At 31.9% G+C, this 12897-nt stretch overlaps 1 protein-coding gene across 1 annotated transcript in view; it reads left to right on the forward strand.

Moving 5' to 3' along the window:
* The window catches only part of LOC145326674 (uncharacterized), a 94046-nt gene that overhangs the window by 56287 nt on the left and 24862 nt on the right, over positions 1-12897 (forward strand). Inside the window, exons 5-6 of the mRNA XM_080170040.1 lie at positions 7857-7924; positions 8131-8152. Of these exons, the coding sequence (XP_080026166.1) occupies positions 7857-7924; positions 8131-8152 (90 nt within the window). The remainder of the gene's footprint in view (positions 1-7856; positions 7925-8130; positions 8153-12897) is intronic.

Raw genomic sequence — 12897 nt, forward strand, 5'->3', positions numbered from 1 at the left:
ACATACAAAATTGGCTGGTCTAGAGCTGTTTTGCTCCACTAGCCCCTAGAGGGAAAGTCCCAGGATGAAATCTGTAAGTGTACAAACTCCCACCTTAAATTTTTTATGGAATATGGATATGATTATACATGAATTATAATAAAATTAACAAAATTTACCTATTATTGCCCTTTGGCGCATATCTTATTACAGACTTCCTCATTTGGCAACATCCATATAAGAAAACCTGTGAAATGTAGGACAAACGAACATAAACACTTGTAGCGTATCAGAACTTAATAAGAAGAATACTAAACACAGGTCTAAAAAAAATTTGAAGTAAAGTAAATTTGTTGCAATCTTCTTTAATACAGAAGAATTTTTAAGGACATTTTCAACTTATTTATAGAGATGATTTGCTTATAACAATGTACCTTGTTGTAATAGGAATCAGAATCCCAAAAATTAGCTGAATAAATAAAAAATCATCATGTTTTAGATGTACTTTCTAGTAACAATTATAAAGTTGCTACAATTCAAAAACCATACCTAATTATTATAGGAATCATTATACAAAGTTTGAAATTAATAGGACAATTCTAACCTGTTTAATTTAACCAGAAGAGCTAACTCTGCCAGAATAATAAACTTACATACAGACAGACAGACTTTAATTATATAAAAGCTTTGCTTTTAAAAATCTGATATGAATTTACTCACTAACAGAATAATACTGATTAATTTTCCAATATTATTCTCAACCAGAGTACACTTGAACAGAATATATTTGTTTTATTTTTGAATCTTTAACCATTTGAGGGTGAGGAGAAAGTTGAATGGCAGGAAAATGTTGGCAAATAAACTAATTTTTGAAAGCAAATCTACACTGCAACTCACTTTGTTTTTTCTCCCTGTTAATCTATCACTCTGTTTGAAATCCTATAAGGAAAATACCTAAAAAATATAAAAAATTAAAAATAAATGTAGTAAAAAAGTTACATTAACCCTTTACAGTCGGGCCCCTTGCCGCACCTTAATCGGTTGGGGGGGGGGGGGCGTTCAACGCCCCCCTTATTATCTCAGTTCCTGTCAGAGCTAGAGGGCTAAATTTTTTGTGCAAGTCCCCTGTTTGATAATGAATTTCCGACCTTTTATAAGTCTAAGTCAATTTTCGCTTCCTTCACCCTTTTATTTAACAACCTTTGTTTTTAGGTCTTTTTTTACTTAAAAATTTCAAACGGCTGTAATTTTCTTATTTTTGAAGCTAGAAGAAAAATTTTTTTCCAGAAAATGTTTATCTTTATGTAAATTTTACATTAGAAATATCAAAATATAAATTTCTGCGGCCGCAGCTGTACTTGGCAGCTGCAAGCCGCCGCAGTCGGCGGTCGGCGGGAAAACGGCGGCGGATCTTCATGAAATTTTAATATGTTATGTAGACATGTAAGAAAATCTTAAGTTTAAAAATTGAAGTCTCTAAGTCAAAAATTGCGGCCACAGGAGCCTTTTAAAGATTTCTGGAGACCTGGAGGATCAGGACCTGCAGGATCATACCTGGAACCTGAAAGTGACTTGAACACCTGTATTTTATATAAGGATGTACTACTAGAGGATTTTTTAGTATTTTGGCATGATAAAATGCTTTAGTCAAAAAAATATTTTTGCTCTTTACCTGGATGACCCTGCAAGGTTTGCTGGCATCCTGTGCCCTCCAGGATGGAGATATTCAAAAAATTCCAACTCTCAGTTATGTGTCATACCCATACTTAAAAAGTCAAGCAGTTTGGGCTCTTTATCTTTCACACACAGAAAATGAGATAGAAAAAACAGGATGGAAAAAATGGAAAATGAGATAGAAAAAACAGGATAGAAAAAAACGCCCCCACCCCCCGACCGTTAAGGGTTGACAGACATCTAAATTATAGATAAAATTCGCCAACAATTTCAAGATCCATATTTCAACTCCCTGCAAACATAATTTACATTGATGCGAATACATTCAAACACATGCGACGCATGTGAATTAATTGATACTTTATCTAAAGTCGCTTGTAATAAAAGATTTAAATATATCTATGTATATAAAATACATTAATATACAGATTTTTATTTTTGTTTAAATTTTAATTATTGGTGGTGTTTAAACCACTTTTTTGAACAACGCCCCCATAAAATGTTTCCATGTATAAATTGAAGAAAAGTACATTAAGCTATTAAGTACATCAATAAAGTATTTTTTTTCTTCATAGTATTGAAATTAATTTTTGAAACAAACTTAGAAAAAAAGCTTTTGAGATTTTAATAATCATTAATTAATTCTTTTTAAAAAAAATTAATTTAAATATCTGAAAATTTGCCGTTAGTTCTTAGTTGGTATAAAACAAAATAATTTAGAGTAGCGGGGCTACTCTATTACTATTAATATTACAGAAATTTTAAATGAGTAGTAAGTAAATATCATAATATTAGCACCAGTTTTGTTAGCTCAGGCATTTGGAACCTTGTTTTCACTTATTATCCACGGAAAGATGTCTATAATACGATGTGGTAAATTACTCAGCTAAATTTATTTAGGATCTACAATATTTTGATATACATGATACAAAATATATTCTTTTTATTTAATGAAAAAAATATACTTCTTTTATTTCATGAAAAATAACATTTTCTACTTTTCATCCCTTTTGTCCTTGTTAACACAGTATAAACTTTGTACAGCAGAGAAAGAGTGGGCAATGACAATAGTCCCCAAAGTTTTAAATAACGTTTTCTTATTTATTAGCTTAACAATTTTGGGGATTGAGTCAATTTGAATTGGTTGCATCAATATGTTGAGTGTTCACACTTTTTAACCACAAATTTTAATCTACATAAGGGGTTATTCTAAGTATCATCATCGGGGATGTATATTAATTTATCAGCCATTGTCTTATCCCTTTAGATCCATTACACTCACTACTGTATACAACTTCTAATTTAATTTGCTTTTGTGTATTGATAAAACAATATGCTTATGTGATAATATGCGGAAATGACCGCACACCGTTGAATTGGTCTTTTCCCCCCCCAACTAATTTGTTTCACTACGCCTCCCACTGTATAAAAGTAGTCAGAAATTAAGAACGATAAATCATGAGATATTTGATCATGCACCTAATGCGTGGACCCACCATATTCCCCACAACCATTTTTATTAACATAATATTTATTTTGTGTGGCACTCTGTACTTTGAATATAATTCTAGGAAAGATAGTATATATTACATGGTATGTAAAATAAAGTGTATCTTGCTAAAGTTGAATTAAATTACACAGTGAAATGGCATGCTCCGGGGAGGTAAAGTACCCCCCCCCCCCAAAAAAAAAATAGCTTAATATTTTTGGGGGTTCAATTTAAATCTGTATTTGGTTGTTCAAAGTAGCAGTGTGCAATAATTTTATTTTCATGAGGGGTAATTATGTTTATCATAATTTGGGGGTCCGTTGTCACATCCCCAAAATCCCTGTAAGCAAGGTATATATATTTTTAATGCTGATACTTGAAATGTGTATAATTTATATTTACACTATAAATTTTTTTCTATTCCCATATCTTTAGGGCAATTTTTTGTCTGATTGAAAACGTTGAAAACTATACTTTTTGACGCTGTGGCAAAAGCATTATTTAACAAAGTGGAGTTGAGAATAGTCTTGGCCTATCAACAGGTGCAAACTTTACTATGCATCTAAAATAATATTTATAGACCTTAATGGTTTACATATGACAGGTATAATTTTAGAAATTTAAATGTCTTGAACAAAGAAAATATTACTAACCTTCAATTTTAGAAAAGTAAAAATTTGTAACATATTTGTTTTAAAAGTATTTTAATGGTTCTTTTACATGACTGCTACATATAAACAAAACAAAAACGATTGTCGATAACAGAGCCCCCCCCCCTCACACAAATTTGGAAATACGAAAAGGAAATATGTTTGTTACTTTGGGTCATCAGAGCTGGATCTTTAAATCATTTCAATGGTGCGCTAAATCACCCCGCGCAGAATTTTAGCCAATCACAGCGGCGCATTTTACGAAATGGGACGCTGTGATTGGTTGAAATTCTGCGCGAGGTGATTTAGCGCACCATTGAAATGATTTAAAGATCCAGCTCAGGTTAAGTTTGGTTTTATTGGGTACTGGCATTAGAAAAAATACTCATAATTTATTTCAAAGCAGGGTTTAAAGGGGTTGGGGGGTTCAGTTTTCGATAGGCACTTTATGAGAAAGCAACGAAAGAAGTATTTAAAATGACAAACATCTTACAGTTTTTCTCGAATCTTTATTAGAAATTTGACACTTTTTGGCTTCAAATCTTGGAACTTTTTTGTCCTAGTTTATCTTTCAATCATAGAGACACATTTTTGCTTATGTCAGACTAGCGCGGTGTTTATACCAACAAGTTTATTATAACAATAATAGCAAAGTATCTTTAAACCAAGGAAGACAATATTCATAAAAGCGTAGCTCTGAACGGTAGGACAAAAAAATCATTAACTCTAGTAAGGTATCAAAACTACTACGCAGATTATAAATTTGCAAGCTTTCACAGAATTTTACGTAAAATTGTTGCAATACTCTTAAATCCAGGATAATGTTTAAGGACATAATTACATTTTTAGGACTTGATTATAGAGATGCTTTGCTTACAATATTGTACCTTGTGGTAATAGGAATCAGTATTCCAAAAATCAAATGAATAGGATAAAAACATACAAAAATTTGTCAAAAAAGTTAAAAATCAACATGTTTTAAATGGAAGTACTTTCTGGTAACGATTAAAAAGTTGCTACGCTTTCTAAATCGTACCTAACTACTACATGAATCATCATGCAAAAATATCGATAGGACAATTCTAACATGCCTAAATGAAAGAAAAAAAGCTATCCGTTACGGACGGACGGATGTAAGGACCTACCCTAATTATAGAAAAGCTTCGCTTTTAGATGCACCAATAAATGAATACAAAATAACCCAGCTTTTTACAGCAAATTTCGCTATTATTATAATCTCCACACATTGAATGAACGTCACTGTGACACTAGATCATCTTTTTTAACGAGAATTTTAGCGTCCCGTGAAATTGCAACTCTTAGTTTATGTCAGATGGCGGGTTTTTTAACTAAAATATTTGCATTTGATTCCTTTTTTATGTAAAGTAGTAGTCTGTTGTTTTAGAGCCGTTTTACAGATCTTAATTTCAGGGATGGAGAACACATTTGGCTGTTTATTACACTAATCCCCAAACTTTTATAATAGCATTTTATTATTTATTTTAGATAGTTCATTCTTTTAGTTGATTTTACAGAGTTTCTATAAACGGGGTAAATTTGTGCATCATCATTGGGGATGTACATTAATTTATCGGCCATTGTCTTTAGATCATGTTTACATGCAATAAAAAACACATCCGATTGATATCAGGGAACGTTAAGTTGCATTTTAATGAAAAAATTTATCTAAAATTATAAGAACTGAACCTTTACACTCTTGAATCATAAGAGACATATTGCTGCATAAAACACCCATCTTGTTAGAAACATATGAACACTGAACAGGATATAAATATGACAATGGCAAAAAAATTATTTTCATTCCTAATGAAAATAAACAAGATCACCCCTTCTGTAGATTAAGATTATAGGTGGAAACGTGACCTATGTACTAGGGTTCCAGGACAAACACAGGAGTCCCAGACGCAGGAGTGGACAAACGCAGGAGTGTTAAAATATCAATTTAATTAAGTATTTCTGTACAGATTTGGTTAGGTTAAGATATGAGTGTACAAATAAGCCCCCCGCAGGGGTTAGGCATTAAAAAAAATCTAAAAGAAGGTCTAAAATAGGTTAGGTTAGGTTAAGTGTCCACTCCTGCGTTTGTCATAGGACCATTACTAGTTTTTAAATAATCAAGTCCCCAAGGTTTTAAACAAACGAATAAAATGTCATTAAAAAACTTTGGGTACCAAAGGCTTTCCTAAAAAATACGACCAATTCACACAAGCAGTTTCTGAGATTTTGAATGACAAATAACCAGTTTGAACTTGTTTAATTTTTTATAGAAAGCCTGAAGAAAAAAGTTTCACCAGACGTGGTTCATCATATTTCATGTGAAAAATATCACGGATCTAAAGGGATAAGACAATGAATGATTAATTGATATACATTCCCAATGATGATACACAAAATTTTCCTTTCTGTAGATTACATTTGTTGGTTGAAACGTTTTGACAACTTAATGAACCAACATATCAACATTTTTTAAGTCACCAAATTTATTAAGCTAACGAATAAGAAACCGTTTTTGTAAAACTTTTTGGACTAGTGAATAAAGAGCCCATTGTCCCCTACCTCCCTGGAAAACAATGTTGAAGAATAATGTCAAAAGGAGCGCAGCATTACAAGCTAAACTTTATTTAATTTTTGGCAGATATTGTCAATGAATACCAGAATGTGACTTTTATGTGATTCTTAGAAGTAATATTTGATATTTTAAAATCCGTCAATAAATATTAAAGTTGTTATTTAAGTTTTTTTACTAGCGGCTATACCCCTAGAAAAAAAAGCTCAAAACCAACATTAGACTTAAATCTATTCAAATAGATCCTCGGTTGTTTTAGGTTATTTAAAAGTTTTAGTCTTTTGATGGGAATATGAATTTTTCTTTTCCAATGAATTCAGAGCTTTTAATACTAGGGGCTCGGCCCACGGAGGGAGGGGACATTGGTCTGTATATTAAACTAGTACCCAAAGTTTTCAAAATGACATTTTTTTATTTGTTGGCTTAACAACATTAGTGACACGTTTTTATGATGAAATTTTAATTGTTTGGTTCATTAAGTTGAGTGTCCAATTGTTTTACAACTAATAATAATCTACAAAATAGTAATTTAGTGTACCATCATTGGGGATAATTTATCGGCAATTGTCTTATCCCTTTTGATTCCTGGTCACAGCCGCTAAAGTTTAGTTATAATGTAGCTATGCTGTGGAACTAAGAATGTTTGAAGAAAATATTTTTCAAGTTTATAAAAGTTTAATGTGTCTTTTTTTTGTTTCTTGGATAATTCTATAAATACCTAAAGGGACCAGGGACCTAAAGGAATAAGATAATGACCGATTATTATTTATACTGTATACATCCCCAATGACGATTTACAAAATTATCCCTTCTGTAGGTTACAACTAGTGGTTGAATCGTTTAGACACTTAACTTATTGAACCAACTATCAAAATTAAATAAGAGTCCCTAAAGTTGTTGAGCCAATGAATTAGAATCGATATTTTAAAACTTTGTGGACTTTTATTATACCCTTACTCCCTGATCTGTACAATTATTAACAGCGGAGCTACTTCATAAATCAGTCATTTTTGCCGTTTAATTATGGAAATTATAATTAAGAACCACCTTTCAAGCTTTCAACTACGCTTCAAATTTCATGATATTAAATGCTATGTTTAAGTCAAACTTACATTAAATAATACTATTATCTATTAGAGATATAGGATCATGGAAAGAAAACAAAGTAACGGGTTGCCTCATAGTTTCACAGTAGCCTTTTTCCTTTTTCTAGCCCCTAAGGGGGGCTCCAATCCTGCGGGGTAATAATTAACATTTACCTAACCTAACCAAAGCTAAAACAACTTATTTAAAGCAAAGCAACTGTGAAAATACGACGTTTTCTTAACATTTATTAGGTAATCATGCAAAAAAAAAAATTTAAAATTTAATAGTTTTTTATTTAGGCCTCCTGGCTACTGTTACAGGACATGCAGGTCCTAACTGTTGGAGGTCTAGTCTTCTCTTTTATGGTTGTTATCATCCTTGTTTTATTTAGGTCTCCTGGCTACGGTTACAGGACATGCAGGTTCTGACTGTTGGAGGCCTTGTGTTCTCTACTGATCCTAGGAAATCGTCCAGAATGAATTTTAACATAATTATTCACGGATTTTTTACTCCATATTTTGGTAGATTCTCTTAAATTGGCCCCTGGACAAAGTTTAATATAAAACAAAAGAATTAGTATATTTTTCTTATATTTTTATAGCCTTTTGATAATTAATATATTTTTTATTGAAATACAATTTATTTTAATTTTCTGGATGATTTTTTAGAGTGAAAATTATGGTACAGGTACGTTTCTTATTTTGTTAGTATTTTTAAAAGCGAAGTTTTTCTATTATTAGGTTCGGTCCGTCCGTAAAGGTTCGCTTTTAACAAAAAAAATATGTTTTTCCTATTAATCAAATTTTTTTAATACTGATTCCTAGGATAACAAAGTAAAATAATATATGCAAATCATAATTAAGTTAAGTCCTAAAAATGTAAGAATGTTCTTAAACAGTATCCCGTATTTAAGCAATTTTGTAACCAATTTATGTTAAATTTCGACTTACACTTGAAGGCCCCATGGGGCCGAAGGTCTGATGTGATGAAACATGGACATCGATTTCTTACTGGAGTTGAATTGCTTTTCCAGTTATGGTTTCGAAACCGATAAATAATCCGAATTTCATCAAAACTGAAAAATTATGTTTAACATGTTTTTTTTTAATTCAATGGCTTTATTAGTTTACATTTCCCTATACCTATGCCATTATGAAATATAGAGCACAAAAATAGATTCTTTGATCTATGACAATTGAATCTTTTCTATATGATATCAACCAGGAAGGAAGGAGACACTGAGATGTTTGTTACACTAGTCCTCAAAGTTTTATAAAAGCGTCTTTTTATTCGTTGGCTTAATAACTTTGAGGACTCTTAATGAGTTTAATTGGTTGGTTTATGCAATGAAGTGTTTCAACCACTAATTTTAATCTACAAAAAGGACACTTGAGTCACCATGAATAAATATCAATTAATCGACCATAGTCTTATCCCTTTAGATACCTGGATAAAAAAAAATTCTTCTATTGTCTCCATATAGACAAAGATAAAACAATAATAACTAAAAGTGAAAAAATAGAAAGAAACAATAGACACAATAAAAACTGTCCCGAATTTGTATTAATTTTGAGGAACACGACTCCAGTTACGTCATATTTTTCTTTCCCGAAAAAGGGAAGGGGAAAGAAAAAAAAGGGAAGGGGGGAAGAAAAAAGAGATGGGAGAAAAGGGGGTTTTCCCCATCTCTTTTGAAGATATTTTCTTCCCCCCTTCCCTTTTTCGGGAAAGAAAAATATGACGTCACTGGAGTCGTATTCCTCAAAATTAATACAAATTCGGGACAGTTTTTATTGTGTCGAAACAATAAATAGTTATTTATCTATCTATACGTATAGTCTAGATATTCATGTTTTCTAATAAATAGAAACTTGTAGCGGGCCTAAATATCGATACCCAAATTCCACCTCCTTTACCCTTCCCTTCTACTACTAGATAAATGAACTGACCAATAAACGAGTTCTAAGTTAGAAAGATAAATTGACGACAATTTTTCCTTGGTCATAATATCCACGTATATTCTACATCCATTATCTATCTATTCATTTATCTATTTTTCTGTCTAACGTTTTGGTTTCTTTCTATCTTGTTTTCTATCCATCTATCTATATCTCTATATATCCATCTATCCATCTCTCTGGTTTTACCCTCTGAATTGATGAATTAAACATGCCGATATTTTAAAGCAAACATTGTAAAATAAAATCAAAAAATGTGTTTCTTCAAAATTGCCAAGAAAATTTGCAACATATTTTTTATATTTTTGCGGGTAATTTTAAAGCTGTGTTTATTGGCAGTGAAGCTGCGGAATAATCAACCATTTCTCAGGGATCCAAAGGGATAAGACAATGACCGATTAATTGATTTTGTACATCCCCATTCATGATGCACAATAATTGCCACTTCTGCAGATTACGATTAGTGGTTAAAAAGTTTGGACTTTCAACTCAATGAATCAACAAATTAAAATTTGATAAAAGTACCCAAAGTTCTTAAGACAAATAATAAGAAAATGTTATTATAAAACTTTGGGGACTAGTGTAACAAACAGCCCAATGTCTCCTCCCTCCCTGCAGCTGGATACAAATTTGTAATTTTAAATTCTTTTTTTTTGTGAAAACGTTTTTGAATGAAAGTATATCTGGTTTTTATGATGATTGAATATATATTGTATGCAGGGAGGGAGGGGGCAATGGGCTGTTTATTACACTAGTCCCTAAAGTTTTATAAGAACGTTTTCTTATTCGTTGGCTTATTACCTTTCTTTACTATCATGAAATGTTATTGATGGGTTCATTTAGTACTCAAACATTTCAACAACTAATTTACAGAAGGTGTAATTTTGTGTATCATCATTGGGGATGTACATTAATTTATCAGGCATTGTCTTATCCCTTTGGATCCCTGTATTGTATGAATACATAATATTCAAAAATGGTAAAATAAAACTGTACCTCGTAAAATTAAATTACTTTGATCTTGAACTTAAGATAATATTAATTTACCTAAGATATTGGAGACACCATGGAAACTGTCCCAATTTTGTATAACTTTTGCGGAACATGTTCCAGTTACGTCATATTTTTCTTTCCCGAAAAAGAGAAGGGGGAAAGAAAAAAAAGGGAAGGGGGAAGAAAAAAGAGATGGGAGAAAAGGGGGTTTTCCCCATCTCTTTTGAAGAGATTTTCTTCCCCCCTTCCCTTTTTCGGGAAAGAAAAATATGACGTAACTGGAACATGTTCCGCAAAAGTTATACAAAATTGGGACAGTTTCCATGGTGTCATATTGGATATTTTGACAGGAGCAAGTTTGCTGTCAACTTAGATTGCTATTTCTCCTCTTATTTATTTGTCAGTTCGTTTATCCTGTAGGAGGGAAGGGAACTGGTGAAGCTGGTGGCTGGAGGGTATCTTTATTTAATCCCGCTGCGTCTATAGCTTTATTAGAGAACATGAAAATCTGGTGTAACATCCATGTAATGATAAATCTATTTTATAGGTTTTATTTGTAAATGCTATCATATAGAATGTCTGGTCAATTCAAGATTAAAGGATTTGCAGTTTGATTTAAAATTAGATTAAGTCTGAAATACGATAAACATCTCAAAATAAGTTTGAATAGAACCAGCCCATCAAGTCCTTGATTTTAGGTCTGGCATAATACTAAACCCTAATTTCGTCGACATTACGACATTATAAAAATTTAACTTTTCAATCCTTCCAGTATTGCTTCGAAATTGATTAATATAAACGCTGGATTAAAACTACTTCTTTGTCATAATGAAAAATCTTGTATAGTATCGTATTACAGACAATTTTCCACTAATACGAAAATAAAAATCACAAAACTATTACCAGTTTTATTAACACGGGCCTTCGGCTCTTGAGGGCTAACAAAACTGATTTTAATCATTTGATATTTTATTTTAATGTTCGCGGATAGCTGTCTGCAGTATGATGCGATAAATTACTATTCAGTCCCTTTACCCCATATTAATGCCAATCTTTATATATTATTATGATCTGGGATCTAAAGGGATGAGACAATGACCGATAAATTGTTGTTCATCCCCAATAAAGATACACAAAATTATCCCCTCTGTAGATTACAATTAGTGGTTTAAACGATTTGACACTCAACTTAAAAAACCAACCAATCAAAATTCAAAAAACGTCCCCAAAGTTGTTGAGCAAACAAATAAAAAACATTATTATAAAAAACTTTGGGGCCTAGTGTAATAAACAGCCCAATGTCCCCTCTCTTCCTGGTTATTATACATTGCTTTGTATGTTTCACATATTCTTATTGTAAGTAAAGAATCAAAGAAATAATATTACAATACATACATTATGATATAAAATAATAATAATAATACAGGATGGTCAAACAATCTATTGTTTGTTTGTTATTAAAAACCTTCATCCAGGGGTAGCCAGTCTAACCAACCATTCTACAAAAAAAAAATCACGAAACCTTATCTGGTGATATAGTTTGTTTTTGCCATGTAAGTGAAGAGGGGTGGGAAAGAAGGAGATGAAAAGGGGAAGGGGATTGTGGGAAAATTTTCCTTTAAAGTTGTTGTTAAAATATCATTTTGAAATAATGGATGTTGAATATACGTGGTTATTATTATAGAGGAAAAATTGTCGTCTATTTAGATTGCCATTTCCCTTGTTATTTACTGGTCTGTTCGTTTATCTAGTAGGAGGATATGGGGTGGGGAAAATTCAGGGAATGGGCGAGATCGTTATTTTAGTACGCTGCAAGATTCCCTTTATTAGAGAACATGAAAATCTGGTGTAAGATCCAAGTAATTATGAATCCATTTTTGAAATGAATTGGAAAATATGGAGGGTGGTAATTTTTTTATATGCTTGTCTGTTTATTCCTTTAGGTCAGGTTAGGTTAGGTTATATTGAATACTGGGTATCCCCACAGGGTTCTGCAGGCGTTGGATCAAAACTATACACCCCCTTTATTCAATTTGTTTTTAAAAAAGGGAGGAGAGGGGGGAAGGTTCAGTGTACTAAAATGGGTAACTTGAGCTAAAATTACAATATCAATATTGTTTTTTGAGGACCGGGGAAGGGTAATGTCTAAGTAAATAGGCATAATATGAAAAAGTACTATTTATCTACAGTGTACTACTATATTGGTTCTAGGTTATTCATGGCTTTATACAACTCTTATATACATAGTACACATTTATTTACCATTAAAACCTTTACAAAGATAACAATAAAATATTGAGATTTTCCTTTACACACACAAAACAGGGGTTCAAAAGGGATAAGCCACTGGCTGATGAATAACCAAAATAGGAAAGATAGTGCAGAAAAGTGGCAAATAATGCACCATACCATGTTTTTTTTCATGTCTAGAAAATGTAGATTTGCCTTACCTGCGGTGTCAGTGATTGCTAGGAACTTTGA

Source organism: Acartia tonsa, chromosome 8 (assembly GCF_053477335.1).
Source record: "Acartia tonsa isolate MP-2025a chromosome 8, ASM5347733v1, whole genome shotgun sequence".
NCBI classification, from domain to species: Eukaryota; Metazoa; Arthropoda; class Copepoda; order Calanoida; family Acartiidae; genus Acartia; species Acartia tonsa.